The 14,566-nt window shown below is 36.2% G+C and overlaps 3 protein-coding genes across 12 annotated transcripts; all 3 read left to right on the top strand.

Annotated features, from left to right (window-relative positions):
• The first annotated feature begins 53 nt into the window (after nt 1-53).
• LOC127264024 (myb family transcription factor PHL5-like) lies at nt 54-2,580 on the top strand. 2 transcript variants are annotated; one of them, XR_007841590.1, is made up of 7 exons: nt 54-1,319; nt 1,394-1,565; nt 1,666-1,742; nt 1,843-1,882; nt 1,988-2,046; nt 2,132-2,201; nt 2,288-2,355. XR_007841590.1 is itself a non-coding variant. In XM_051293358.1 (7 exons), the coding sequence occupies exons 1-7, from the start codon at nt 729-731 to the stop codon at nt 2,384-2,386; spliced, it is 1,104 nt and encodes a 367-aa protein (XP_051149315.1). In that variant the 5' UTR covers nt 56-728; the 3' UTR covers nt 2,387-2,580. The 2 variants fall into 2 exon arrangements, 1 of the variants encoding a protein (XP_051149315.1); XM_051293358.1 differs by having other exon boundaries at nt 56-1,319; nt 1,988-2,042; nt 2,288-2,580.
• Nucleotides 2,581-3,637: 1,057 nt separating this feature from the next.
• LOC127264025 (UBP1-associated protein 2C-like) lies at nt 3,638-6,904 on the top strand. Of its 2 annotated transcripts, none has more exons than XM_051293360.1 (7): nt 3,638-3,969; nt 5,034-5,154; nt 5,334-5,477; nt 5,577-5,773; nt 5,860-5,935; nt 6,010-6,350; nt 6,454-6,904. In XM_051293360.1, exons 1-6 carry the CDS (start codon nt 3,815-3,817, stop codon nt 6,328-6,330), a joined length of 1,014 nt encoding a protein of 337 aa, XP_051149317.1. In that variant the 5' UTR covers nt 3,638-3,814; the 3' UTR covers nt 6,331-6,350; nt 6,454-6,904. The 2 variants fall into 2 exon arrangements, with proteins under 2 accessions (XP_051149317.1, XP_051149316.1); XM_051293359.1 differs by having other exon boundaries at nt 6,010-6,355.
• A 3,828-nt stretch (nt 6,905-10,732) lies between these two features.
• LOC127263461 (FT-interacting protein 3) lies at nt 10,733-14,521 on the top strand. Of its 8 annotated transcripts, none has more exons than XM_051292493.1 (4): nt 10,733-10,857; nt 10,981-11,002; nt 11,322-11,373; nt 11,918-14,521. In XM_051292493.1, exon 4 carries the CDS (start codon nt 11,938-11,940, stop codon nt 14,251-14,253), a length of 2,316 nt encoding a protein of 771 aa, XP_051148450.1. In that variant the 5' UTR covers nt 10,733-10,857; nt 10,981-11,002; nt 11,322-11,373; nt 11,918-11,937; the 3' UTR covers nt 14,254-14,521. The 8 variants fall into 8 exon arrangements, with proteins under 8 accessions (XP_051148450.1, XP_051148444.1, XP_051148447.1 ...); XM_051292487.1 differs by having other exon boundaries at nt 11,322-11,385; XM_051292490.1 differs by lacking the exon at nt 11,322-11,373.
• The last annotated feature ends 45 nt before the right edge of the window (nt 14,522-14,566 follow it).

The following is a 14,566-nucleotide window of genomic DNA, read 5'->3' as shown; positions in this document are numbered from 1 at the left end:
ATTATATTTGTTTGTTTGCTTATTTAATTGTTTATTACAATAGCAACGACCACTCATGAAACGACAGCAATCTAATGCAGAGTGGATTCATCACACACATTTAATTTATATATGTATATTTATTTGTTCCTTAGCTTTAGCTTTCTGAGGTTCTTTGCTTTTTTGAAGTTGTCAAAGAATAATGATATTTTTTATTCAATTATTGCTATGTGAAATAGAAAATCAAAACCCAGAAATACTAAGGAAGGAATCACGGCGTTGCATATCTTCTTGGAAGGAAATGACAAAATTGAGATATATACATACATTGCATGAATTGTTTACTAAGCTTTGGTTTTGTCAATGCCTGTTGTTCATTCCTATTTCTAATCTTATCCTGTTTAGGGGGATTGGTGATTATGTTTTTTTTTATTGTTATTAAGAAGCTTCATGAGCTGAGCTGTACGTTGACATGTTCATCAAGCATCCTTGGATTACAAGGCTACGTTCGTTAATCATACTATCCATTCTTTGGTTCACCCGCCACCTGTTCGACGAAAGTCCTCTATGAAACTTGATGAGAAGCATTTTATTAGTTTGCTGTGCTGAATCTGTTTTCAGACAAGAATTGGTGATACTGGGAATCAAGACATTAGATTAGATTCAAATTCGATTCGATTTGATTCGATTAGTTTTGTGTGTTGCTGCTGCTGCTGCTTCTGGTTGGATTGGTTTGTTATTACTAACAAATGACAGGGATACATCATCATCTTTATCATCATCACAATCATTATGGATTTGGGAGTGATTTCGCCTGCGATTTTCCGGATTCCTTCCCCCAAAGCTATGGCAGCCATCAGCAATTTGCACAGGTATGGAGCCAATCAGGTGCAGTGCTGGAGAATGGCTCACAGCAGCAGAGCAGCAGCAATCTATGGCCTAATAATGATTCTCCATCTGCCATGATCAGTCGAATTGGCTCAGGCGAAGGTTCGCCGGCTTCTGCCTTCTTTGCAACTGAATTCTACATGGGGTTGCCGCAGCAGCATGGTGCACAGGTTATCAAATCCACTTGCTGCTCCAGTGATCATCATCATCATCATCAATTCAAGAATTCCAATCAAAGTTGCCAATCCGGTGGTCGTGTATTCCTTGGAACTTCTGAACCAGGCAACCGGTTCGATGATGGTTTGCCATCAAACTGCAGGAACCAAATCAGTCTCTTGGAGAGTGAACAGCTGCAACACCTGAGAAACAGGCTTCTTGGAGATCTTGATTGTTCCATTAATGGCGGAACCCCATCTCCTTCTCTTCCATCCAATTCAGATCAGGACCTTCAGGTAAGTTCTTGGAATCTTTTCTGCTTTCCATTCCACTGATGATCTCCTCATCATTTTCAACTGCATTAACACAGACACAGGTGGCGGCGCAAAGTTTATTCTCGTCGCATCTTTCCAATATAAAGCAGTTTGCAAGACCACCGGTTTCCCCTGGATCCAGCTCATCAAGCAAGACCAGGATCAGATGGACACCAGATCTTCATGATCGATTTGTGGAGTGTGTGAATCGACTCGGTGGCCCTGACAGTAAGTAATTCGATACATAACCAACCCTGCCTTTCTTTTCCATTCCATTCCATTTGATGAACACAAGACAATCTCCAATTTTTAATTTAACATAACATAGGAGCAACACCAAAGGCAATCCTAAATCTTATGGAAACAGAAGGACTCACTATTCTACATGTCAAAAGCCACTTGCAGGTCTGATATTCTCAGATTTCAGATTTCAGACCTCACTCCATCCTTGTTGATTTTGGTTTGCTGTTTGTGCAATGTTTTTCTATCTTTATGTGTTGTGTAGAAATATCGAAATGTGAAGAACTTACCAGAATCAGTGGAAGGTAGATCTATCCTACTTTGTGCATAATTCTTTAATTTCTCCAAACTTTTTAGTCCTCCTAGCAATTGCATCTGATCTACTGACTTTCCCTCTTCTGCTACTGCAGGGAAATCGGATAAGAAGACCGGAACAGCGAGTGCAACACAAATCGATATTGAAACGTAAGTAAGTTACTGCTATTCCATTAGGATAGAGACTGCATGATTATGATTATGATCATGATCATGAAGAGATGAGAATTTTGTTGCAGAGGCGTGCAACTGAAGGAGGCACTGCTGCTGCAAATAGACGTCCAAAGGCGTCTTCACGAGCAACTAGAGGTAGCAACGGGACATTTTATTTTCCTCCTTAGAGCCACTACTATTAGTATTATGAATATTGGTTTGTTTGTTTGTTCCATTTTCAGATTCAAAGAAACTTGCAGCTGAGGATTGAAGAACAAGGGAAGCAGCTGAAAAAGATGTTTGATCAGCAACAGCAACAGCAACAAAAGACATTGTCCTGATGAGATTATCATTCATGTTTAAGATAGCTTAAACAACTATGGATCTCTCTCCCAAGAATAAGATTATTCCTTTTCTTAAAAAAAAATAAAAATTAAGTTATAAGAAATTTATTTTGGCAGCCTTTAAGTGCAATAGCCTACAACGTTTTGAATCTAGACCTTCTAGCTGTAAATTCACTAGAGCTTCGTCTCTGGTTAAATTTTTAAATGTGGTAAAAATTGTTTAATACAAAATCAACCCAATTTATTTAAATGAGTTATAAATTCCACTCATTAAAATACAATAGGTTTATAAGATATTTATGGTCACTCAATACTATATAGATTAATACTTCATCCACAAAATATATGTTTATTTAGGTTCAAACATAGTTTTTAAGGAATGTAATATTATATTAATTCATTGTAACATTAAAAATGAATGAAATAATAAACTAATTTTTTTTTTAATATTTTTATAGATTAAACATACAAGTAATTGGGGTATTTTTGTAAATAACTAAATATCACAATAGGTCTGGACGCACAATTTCATAGTTATACCGGGTAGGATTTGATTGTCGGACGTTTTGTATATCAAAATTTAAAATAATATAAATATATTGCTAGAAAACATTTTTTTCTATATATAGATCCGGTCCGAACCCAATTAAAATATATAATATTCAACTCGATATCCAAATAATTAAACTCATCCCCCAAATATATGAATTGGGTTTGGGTCAGATTTTGGGGCTTATTTGGAACCATTGTTATCTCATATTTACTGTCGAAAGGTATAATTAAAATAAGGGAAAAAAAAGAACACTAGGAATTTGTTTGATTGCAATTTAAAATTTATTTGAAATGAAATTTTGATTCGAATGATATTTTATAAAAAAATATTATTTATTTTTATTGAAAATTATGTTGAGTAAATAATATTATATTTATTATTTTTTTTTAAAAAAAAATAAAATTCGAAGAATAAGTCATTAGTATTGAATATATTTAAATTAATTAAAATAAGAATACAGCATACCTATCTATAATGTGATTTATGGTGCAATTATTCAACTTTTTGCCTGACGAATGGGCAATAAATAATAATACACCTACGGCCCAAAAGATTGAGGCCCAATATTATAAGCATACGATACGCTCATACCATCCGACAAAGAGTAGCGCTTTTAACAAACGCAAATGCGACATTAGCTAATTACTAGTATTATTTTGTATAAATAATTACAGCCATTGGTAGGGGTAGGGGAATTAGCGTTCTCTTCCGCAGCAGCAGCAGCAGCAGCAGCCATCAATACGAATTACAGATATTTCCTATGACTGTGTGAGGGTTTCTAAGTTTCGCGCGCCACCATTGACTCTAGAGGCGGCGAAAGGGTTGAAATCAATTGAAAGGAGGACCATTGGAAGAGGGCTTAAAAGAATATAATGGAGGACATGAAGAAGAGGAAGCTGGATGAAATTGGGAACGGCCAGTTGCTGTCCAACTTGACTGACGTCACGCCACTTTCATCCGTCGAAGAATTGCGTACGCTTCTTGACCCGCTTGCCAAGCCTCAACTCGTCGATCTTCTTGCTAGAGTGTAATTCTCAACCCTTTTACCATGTTTATATAGCCATTTTCGGGTGCCTGCTTTATTTCAAGAACCTGCATTTTATATATTTTTGTTTCTCGTTTCGTGATTTTTCTTTTTCTCTAGGCAAAAATTGGTGCCTGGAGGTATCTACAGCTATCGCTAGTTCATTCTTGGATTTGTGAAGTTGGAAATTTCTGAAGTGTTGATTTGTGTAAAAATTGAAAACTTATATGATTCTGTAACTTTTGCTTTTCCAGTCAATTTTAACTTGTTTAAGAAATTCTTTATCTGCCCAAATGTTCTTTGTTTATATAGAGTTTGAACTTCGTAAACATAAGCTTATATTTATGCGAGAATTGTTGTCACTAGAGCTAAAATGTAGATTTCATCTTGTAGTTTGGAATAAGATTACCCTATGTTTGTAGCCATTGGTATTTTATTGATTATTATCCGTGCATGGACAATTGTTTCTATCCCGACCTGTGATTAGTTATGATCATCAATAGTACTGTGGTTGATTTGAAAAATGGGTGATTAAGGGCCAGCCGTGTAGTTTGTGTGTGTGTTGCATGTTTGGATTTTATGTGAAATTTGGACGTGCATGCCTTAATTTTGGCTCTATATGAAGTCAGGCAGAGTTGTGATAGGATCTCCTTAGGGATTCTTATAGAAATTGAATAGATTTCTTGCGTCTCTATCTGTTCTGGGAAAAATTCAGATTCGTGGATTCAAAGCGAATGTTGTTAGTGGATGGTGAGTTGGGGGTGCTCGAATTGGTGTAGTTGTTTTAAATGTGACATGAACATTTATTCATTTATATTATTCAGGGTTGAGTGGTGTTTATTGATTTGGAAGCTTCCTGTTTGGGATTGACACACAATGCGCCATGTCATTGATGGCATTCCACATGCATTCGCCCCCCCTTATGTGCATTCATATGAATGAAGAATTGTGTGTGTGATGTGTCATTTGGATGCTTGTTGTGCATTGGAATGTTTTTGCTCTTCCATCCGGGTGCTGAGTGGATTGACATTGTATGTGTGTGCTTGTTTGCATGTTCTGGTGTGAAGAGGATCCCAATATCCTTCTATTGCTGAAGAAATTAAAAGTATTGCAAGTGCTGATCCTGCCCTTCGCAAGCTTTTTGTTCGTGGTTTAGCATGGAATACTACTTCAGAAGCTTTGTGTGCTGTGAGTGAATAGTTGCATGTACTGCATTTTTTGTTTATTGGTGCTTGCAATTTTTGATGTTTCTATTGGTGTCTGAATTTGTCCTTTGACTTCTTTAATAGGCATTGTGTCGTGTTGTCCTTGGTAGATTGTATGATAGAGAACCTTATGACTTATTTTTGGTTGTTGATTAATTGTAGGCATTTCTAGAGCATGGTGAAATAGAAGAAGGTGCTGTAATCTACGACAAAGTAACAGGAAAGTCGCGAGGTTATGGTTTTGTTACATATAAAGATATGGAGTCAGCTCAAAGAGCTCTAAAAGCACCCAGCAAAATGATTGAAGTGAGTATAATTAATAGGTCATTTGTAACCAGCCAAATCCACCCCCACCTGGCAGCCTTCTTTTTATCCCTCACGTTGAGTTCTCATATGTTTTTTCAGGGTCGAATGGCTGTTTGTAACCTTGCAAGTGAAGGTTTAAGTAGCTTCAGCATTACACCTGATCAAGCCCAGAGGAAGCTATACATTGGAGGTTTGTCACCTGATACAACTAGTGAGATGTTGCTCGCTTTCTTTTCAAGGCACGGAGAGATTGAAGAGGGTTCTGTTGCCTATGACAAGGACACAAACAGATCTCGGTAAATATTTTATGCATTTTCATTTTTTATGTATATAAATTCTCTTTTTTTCTCTTTTGGAGCTGACGAGCTTGCTTGCTCTGAAGTGGCTTTGGCTTTGTTACCTACAAGACAGTAGAAGCAGCAAAGAAAGCTATTGATGACACACAAAAGATGCTTGGAGTGAGTGAATATTAAATAATGAACTCTGTGTGCATACTTTGTTTTGCTTTAACAAACACCGTATAATTTTGCAGGGAAGAAATGTCACCGTGAAGCTTGCTGATAACTACAAAGGAAAAGTTACCCAATCACAGATCGCAGCTGGTATGGTTCCAATGCCATTACATCTTACAGCTGGGTATCATCAGACAGGAGGCGGTGCCCCTATTAGTTATCCTTATCCCCAGGCGATGGGAGCATATCCCACGGCCTCCTATGCAAGTTCACCAACTGCACCTGCCTCATACTCCACACTGGGACAGTATTCTTATCCGCAGTATGGTGGCGGTAAGAAAGAATCTACCCCACCCCATTCGGGTCGTGGAGGATACCCTTACTACATGCCCAACCAATAGACCTTCAATGTCAGCAGTAGGTAAGGTAGGCTGCCTAAACATCATTACTGGCATTGTTATTGTTAACGATATTTGGCTTCTCTCTGATGCCTGTTCTAATGGTGTTTTTTTGGCCCCGTGTAGTGGACATGGCTGGCGGAAGAAATGGCTGCAGGCTGCAAAAAGATGAGAGAATATTCAGGATGCCCTCATCCTCTCTAGTCCATATATATATATATATTATAGAGATATGTGAATGCTGTTACTGGCTGGCGGTTTTTAGGTATAGTTAAAGCTGTTATGGCCTAATTCTGGCGATTCTTGGGCACCACCAATTGATGATGAGGATGAGGATGAGGATGATGGTGAAGGTAACTGTCACCAGAACCAGATGGACTAATGGATTATGTAGAATCAAGAAATGAATTGAATTGTATTGATTAATTGCTGACTTGGTTTTGCGGTTGGTTTGTTTAGTTTGGAAGAAATAATTGTGTTATGACTGACTGAGACTGTATATAGATGATGATGATATTGCAGCTGACTACTTTACTTGTTGGGTGCTTTTATCTAATTTATAGGGATTTGGATTGCATTGGCATTGGCATTTGCATAGATAGGTCTTTGAAAACTCATATCCCATTCTCTCTGTACATGTGCATATTTGTTTGGTTTGATTTGATTTGATTTGATTGATTCCCAGACAGAGACCACAACATGTCACGATGGCGCCCGAGCCGGGGGGACGACATGCGCCGTGCAGCGAGTTTGATGCCTCTCCGGGCATCGGGCTGACGCACCACGGAGCATTACAACTTACGGCTCGGGTGGCGTGCCGGATCGCCTCACCTCATTCGGTGAATGGTAAAATTTTGAATTGAAATAGTTATTTGACTTGATATATGTGATGTTTTTAATGTAAAATTAAATTTTAATGTAATATAATAAATAAAAAATAAAAATTTGATTTGATGTTTTTGGGAGTAAATTATATTGGAATAGTAAAATTAAAATTAAAATTGTACAAGTAAACACAATATACTGTTTTTTTTGTTTGTTTTTGTTTTTATGTTCATAGGTTTGATTTTGGAGCTCGTAGTTTTGATGGACGTGATAGCTAAGAAAATGTGTTGGATTTGATAATTTGGTCAATTGGATAATTTACTTTTTTTTTTTTTTTTTAATTTGTCTCCGCATATTCTCATTTTATTGAAATTTTCTTTTTCTTAATTAATCATTTTTTTCCTTCCAATCATCTAAATTTATTTATGTAAGCAAATTTTTATTTATTCCTATAACACTTCAAAAGTTGCGCCTTGTTTAGACACCAATTTTGGATGTTCGATATTATTTCAATAATAATAATAATAAATAACAAAATTAAATATATATATTTTTTACAAAAACATCATATCAAATATTAAATTTTTATTATTCTTAATATTTTTCAAAATTTTAAAACCCCCAAAGTTTCTTTTCTGAATGAAAATTTGTAAAACTAAGAGTGTGTTCTTTTAACAAAAAAATTATTACTCCCTCCGTCCTAGATACCTGTCTACGGTATTTTAAAAAGGGTGTAAATAGTAGTTAATTAAGAATGTATTAGTGAAAATAATTATTATATAATATAAATAATTATAAATTAAGATTAAGATAACTAATTAGTTTAATTAAAATTAAAAAAAAATTAAAATAAAATTAAAGTGTGTAATCATTTTTAAAAAAAAGAAAAATGACATAGTATGTGGGACGGACAGAACGGCAACATGGACAAGATATCTGAGACGAATGGAGTATTTTTTTTAAATATTAATATATCACACATATTAATTCTTTCTATAATTTTAAAAATATCAAATTAAATATATATTTCATTTGTTTCAATAAAAAATATTAATATATCTAACACATTTATTATTTTTTATCAATTTTTTTTTTCCTTCGAGTTCTTACGAAATTTAAAAAAATACTATTATTTTTATTATTTTTCTATGGGCCACTTAGTATTTTATTCTTATTATAATAAAAAATAATTATATATTAATATCAAAATACAGTTAATTTTTACATAAATTACAAATATATTATTATATATATAATATAAAAAAATAAAAATGTTAAAATAATCTTAATATTTTTAATAACTAATAAAATATTCCATCCGTCCTATTACAATAGTATTGTTTACCATTTTTGTCCGTTTCAAAATAATAGTTTCGTATCCATAAATAATCATATCACTGTAAAACTATCCATACTTTTTCATTATTATTACACAATTATCACTGCTTTTTATACTAATTATCCTTACTTTTTACCTACTATCAATGTAATATCAATATTCTTTAAATATCGTGTTCAACGCAACAAGACTATACTTTTGAAACAAAGAGAGTATTATTTTTTAATTTATTATAAAAATTTAAATACATATTTTTATAAAATATTATATCAAACATATATATTATGTACGTAAATTTGGAGCCACTAAGTGCATCTCCAATGCAACGTCAATTTTGACGTTGCAATCCTATTTATGCCGCTAACGGTCTCCAATCGGGCGCCAATTGCAACACTATTTTTGGTGTTGCACTGTAGCAAATGCCATTTATGATGTGTTTGTTTGTTTTTTTTTTTAAAAAAAAATTTAAATTATAAATTTTACTTTTAAATTTAATTTAATTTTTTTAAAATTTTATTTAAAATTATAAAAATTAAAAGTTGTTTAAAATAATAGAAAAAATTGAATATTTGAAAAATAATAGTAAAAAATTGAATTATGATTAAAGTAAAATTATTATAACAATTATTTGAACATAAATCTGGATAAATAAAATTAATGAGTTGAAGATGGCATGATCAATCGATGTCATGCAATTACTTTTGGCTAAGTAATACTGAGAATTAGGACGTACACGTATCGTATATGGACTCTCTTTTTATTTATTTATTTATTTATTCTTATAATGTTAGACATATATGGATTTGTAGATTAACAAACCTAAGTAATTAAAATAAAATAATTATAATACTGCGAAATACACGGGAGCGGCACGTGCGAGACCCGACCATAGTCGTGGCACGCGTGACGTCGGGTTCCGACACACAAAGACAGCTGCATTACAATACATACATACAAATATTTGTAATTAATGTGTATTCATTCGAACAAACATTATTTGCACTTCACCCCTCCCAACTATTATCAATTTACAAACGTAAGGACTCTTTCTGTGCCTTCTTTTTACAAAAATGGAAATATTGTTTAATGTTTACTCCGTCCATAAAAAAAAATATCTACATTCCTACGGACAGAGCAATTTAGATAAAATATAATTAATAAATAATTTAAAAATATATTAATAAAAAGATAAAAATAACTAAATAATTTATTTAAAATTAAAAAATTATAAATTATAAAATTTAAAATATAATTAAAGTATATAATTATATTTTTTTTTTTAAAAATAAAATATATAAAATAGACAAAAATAAACAGTTTCTATGAAAAAAAAATACATGATAGATTACAATATACTTTTTCTTTCTGTCACTTAGGCCATATTTAACCCATCAATTACATTTATCCACTTTTAACTTTAAATATGCGGTTATAGTAATTTTACTCCAATCATAACTCCAATTTTTACTATTATTATTTAAATATTCAAATTTTCCTATTATTTTAAACAAATTTTTAAAAATTTAGAAAAATAAAAAATAAATTTAAAAGTTAAAATTTAAAATTTAAAAATGAATTTTTTTTTTTTTTTAAAATATATAAAGCAAACACTGCAACGCCAAAATGGCACAGGATTTGGCAACGGTTGGAGACAACCGACGCCAAATCAACCAACTCAGGGCCATTAGTGGCGCTGGGTTGAAGATGTAACAATCTATCTATTTTTATCTTAGTGTGTCTCGTAACAATGTATTTATTTTTTTTAGTAATTGTATTTTTTACTAACATTAAAAATATTCTTACAATTTATAATATATTATACAAATTTTATACTTTTATATCACACAATACTAATAAAATTATTTTTATTTTTTTTACTTTATTATTCGTACTATATTTAAATATAATATTAATATTTTTAAAACTTTAGTATAAAAAAAAGCAAACCATTAAATAAGGGATAGAGGACGGGGTAAATTATAAGAAGTTAAAATGGACACGCATGAAAGAATGTGGAGGGGAAATCAAGCTATATTTAAATCTCATGTGCCTTTTACTTACTTAAAAGAGGGGTGAAATTGGAATTCCCAAAGACTCAGAGGGGCAAAATGAAATTAACCAGCCAGGTCAGGACAGAGATAGAGATAGAGATAGAGAGAGAGAGAAAGAACATACGCAGTTGGGCAGGGCTTGGTGCATTTTAAAAGCAAATTCATCAGACAGAGCCCTCTGAGTGTCCCCCACCGTTTTCCCCACCCCACCCCCCACCTTTTGCTTTTCCTTTATTTGTTCCTCTCCGTCTCCGTCTCCGTCTAGATCTCTCTCCAAAGAAGAAAAAGGAATACAAGAGGGGAGGCCTCTCTCAGGTCTGTGTTCGTGTTCTTGCTTTTTCTTTTTCATTAATCAGAAAAAAAAAAAAAAGGCCACAAGCTCCAAAACCCTTGAATCCTTTTTACTCACCGTCTTTTCCTTTTTCTCCTCTGCTGAAGAACCTTATCGTGAACCTTCAAGGTATATTCATATGTGCCTTCTCTTTTCCCACCTTTATTCGTATCTTTATTTAAAGCTCTTTACTTATTTGACTGTGAAATTAAAAAAAAGAAAATTGACATAAAAATCTGAGGATTGGTCTCCAAGCGCATTGTTCGGGTAGATTGTTTTTCTCAAGAAGAAGAAATGTTTTTATGAGTTTTATATATAATGCAGCATGTTCATCAATGTCGTATTTCGGATATTTACGTTTGTTTTTGTTGTTAAATAGGTTGTTGTGTTCTTTCTCTCATCGGCTAACTGTTTACTTGGGGATATGAACTGATGTGTTTTTTCACAGTTTTTATGTTCCCAGATCTGAAGGATTGAGTTAATATTTTGGGGATTGCCAGGTTTCTTCTGTAGTAAGGCTCTTTCTTTATTATTTTTTACTAATCACATCTGGTTTTGTCGGTATGGCTATTTGATAGCTCCTTCGATCTTTCTTGCTGTTCGATCATTTTAAGCGGTTAAGAGAGTGACCTTTAGAAGTGTGTATATATATATATATATTTGAGCTCTTAGATCTGTTTGAATTTTTTTATATGGACATGGACGTGATTCAGTATTTAAATATTTGCTTGTCTTTTCTGTTGCCTTAGGTATGAGTTTAGCTGTGAAGACTACGAATTTTTGTTGGCTGTCTGTAAATTGATATATTGGAAATATTTTTCGATGATCTTTAATGTTTCTTGCTTTTTGTTTGAGGGGTTTTCACTTTTCAGCTCTTAGATCTGGAGTTTCTCATGTTTAGGTTTTAGGCCTGCATAAAAATGGAAAATCTTTGAATCTTGGCTGTGTTATTTCGAAGTTCTTGGCATTGTTTATTGTTGAATGATTGCAATTTGCAAACCTCAATATCTCTGATCATTATTTGTAACATAATTTTGTGTTCAGGTGTGTAGAAAGGATACAAGATGCAGAGGCCACTGCAGGAAGATTTTTCGTTGAAAGAAACCAAACCCCACCTCGGTGGCGGGAAGATTACCGGAGATAAGCTCACAAGCACCTATGATCTCGTCGAGCAAATGCAATACCTTTACGTCCGGGTAGTGAAGGCGAAAGATTTACCCGGAAAGGACGTCACCGGAAGCTGTGATCCGTATGTCGAGGTTCGCCTCGGAAACTACAAGGGCACGACTCGTCATTTCGAGAAGAAGTCGAACCCGGAGTGGAACCAGGTGTTTGCCTTTTCGAAGGATCGAATTCAGGCGTCGGTTCTTGAGGCCACCGTGAAAGATAAGGATTTCGTAAAGGATGATTTCATCGGTCGAGTTCTGTTTGACTTGAACGAGATTCCGAAAAGGGTTCCCCCGGATAGTCCTCTGGCTCCGCAGTGGTACAGACTCGACGATCGAAAGAATGAGAAGGCGAAGGGAGAGTTAATGTTGGCTGTTTGGTGGGGTACTCAAGCCGATGAGGCGTTTCCCGAGGCCTGGCATTCCGACGCTGCTGCCGTCAGCGGCGCCGACGGGCTTGCGAATATCAGGTCGAAGGTCTATTTGTCGCCGAAGCTTTGGTATCTGAGGGTGAATGTTATCGAAGCTCAGGATTTGCAGCCGAGCGATCGAAGCAGGTTTCCGGAAGTTTTCGTGAAGGCCATTCTCGGGAATCAAGCGTTGAGAACGAGAGTGTCGATGAACAAAACGATAAACCCTCTTTGGAACGAGGATTTGATGTTTGTTGCGGCGGAGCCGTTTGAGGAGCCGTTAATACTAAGCGTCGAAGATCGTGTCGCTCCAAACAAAGACGAGGTTCTCGGCAGGTGCGCGATCCCGTTGCAGTACGTCGACAGGAGATTGGATCACAAACCCGTCAACACTCGGTGGTATAATCTCGAGAAGCATGTCCTCGTCGAAGGGGAGAAGAAGAAGGAAGTGAAATTCGCAAGCAAGATTCATATGCGGATTTGTTTGGAAGGCGGGTATCATGTACTCGACGAGTCGACGCACTACAGCAGCGATCTCAGGCCTACGGCGAAGCAATTGTGGAAGTCGAGCATCGGCGTTCTCGAGTTGGGGATCTTGAACGCTCACGGGTTGTCTCCGATGAAAACAAAGGATGGTCGAGTAACGACCGACGCATACTGCGTCGCAAAATACGGGCAGAAATGGGTCAGGACGAGGACGATAATCGATAGCTTTACGCCGAGATGGAACGAGCAGTATACTTGGGAAGTATTCGATCCATGCACGGTGGTGACGATAGGCGTGTTCGACAACTGTCACTTACAAGGAGATAAGTCGGGAAGGGATGCGAGAATCGGGAAGGTGAGAATTCGACTTTCGACTCTCGAAACGGATCGCGTCTACACGCATTCGTATCCGCTTCTGGTTTTGCATCCCTCCGGGGTTAAGAAAATGGGCGAGATTCATTTAGCCGTACGGTTTACTTGCTCGTCGTTGGTTAATATGATGCATATGTACTCGCAACCCCTGTTGCCGAAAATGCACTATATCCATCCGCTAACCGTCGGTCAGCTCGACAATTTGCGACATCAGGCGACTCAGATTGTCTCGATTAGGCTCGGTCGAGCCGAGCCGCCGCTGCGGAAGGAGGTCGTCGAGTACATGCTCGACGTTGGTTCGCACATGTGGAGCATGAGGCGGAGCAAGGCGAATTTTTTCCGAATCATGGGGGTTTTGAGCGGTTTAATTGCCGTCGGGAAATGGTTCGATCAGATTTGCAACTGGAAGAATCCGATCACGACCGTTCTCATTCATATACTGTTCTTGATCTTGGTGATGTATCCCGAGCTGATTCTGCCTACCGTTTTCCTCTACCTGTTCTTGATCGGCGTATGGTACTATCGATGGAGGCCGCGGCACCCACCCCACATGGATACTCGTTTGTCTTGCGCCGATACTGCACATGGCGACGAACTTGACGAGGAGTTTGACACATTTCCGACTTCTCGCCCCGCGGATATTGTAAGAATGAGGTATGATCGTCTTCGGAGCATTGCAGGGAGGATTCAGACAGTGGTCGGTGACTTGGCGACCCAAGGGGAGAGGTTACAATCGTTGCTGAGCTGGCGCGACCCTCGAGCGACGGCGCTGTTTGTTATTTTCTGTCTGATTGCCGCGATCGTGCTCTATGTGACGCCATTCCAAGTGGTGGCGCTTCTCGCGGGGTTCTACGTTTTGAGGCATCCGAGGTTTAGATACAAGCTTCCTTCCGTGCCGCTTAATTTCTTCCGGAGGCTGCCGGCGAGGACGGACTGCATGTTGTGATGAAGGTAAGGTTAAGGGTGACTTCTTGATGATGAAAACTTGATAATTTGTGCATTTTAGGGTTTCTTTATTTTTGTGGGTATCAGATATCATCTTCCCCCATGAGACAAACTAGCTTCATGGTAATCTTGCACCGTACTGTTACTGTAGAGTTTGTCTCTGTGTCTGTCTGGATCATCGTCATAATCTTGAATTGCTGCTGTTTATTTATTCAAACTTGAGATGTTCATGTCAAGTCAGTAAGTCTGAGCATTATTTATTCCTAATCTCTTGGTTCTTCTTGATCATCACAAATTGGCTTTTAACAGATCAA

The sequence above is a fragment of the Andrographis paniculata genome, unplaced genomic scaffold (assembly GCF_009805555.1).
Source record: "Andrographis paniculata isolate CXL003 unplaced genomic scaffold, ASM980555v1 Contig69END, whole genome shotgun sequence".
Classification (NCBI taxonomy): domain Eukaryota; kingdom Viridiplantae; phylum Streptophyta; class Magnoliopsida; order Lamiales; family Acanthaceae; genus Andrographis; species Andrographis paniculata.
This window is presented reverse-complemented; position numbering and strand designations above follow the sequence as displayed.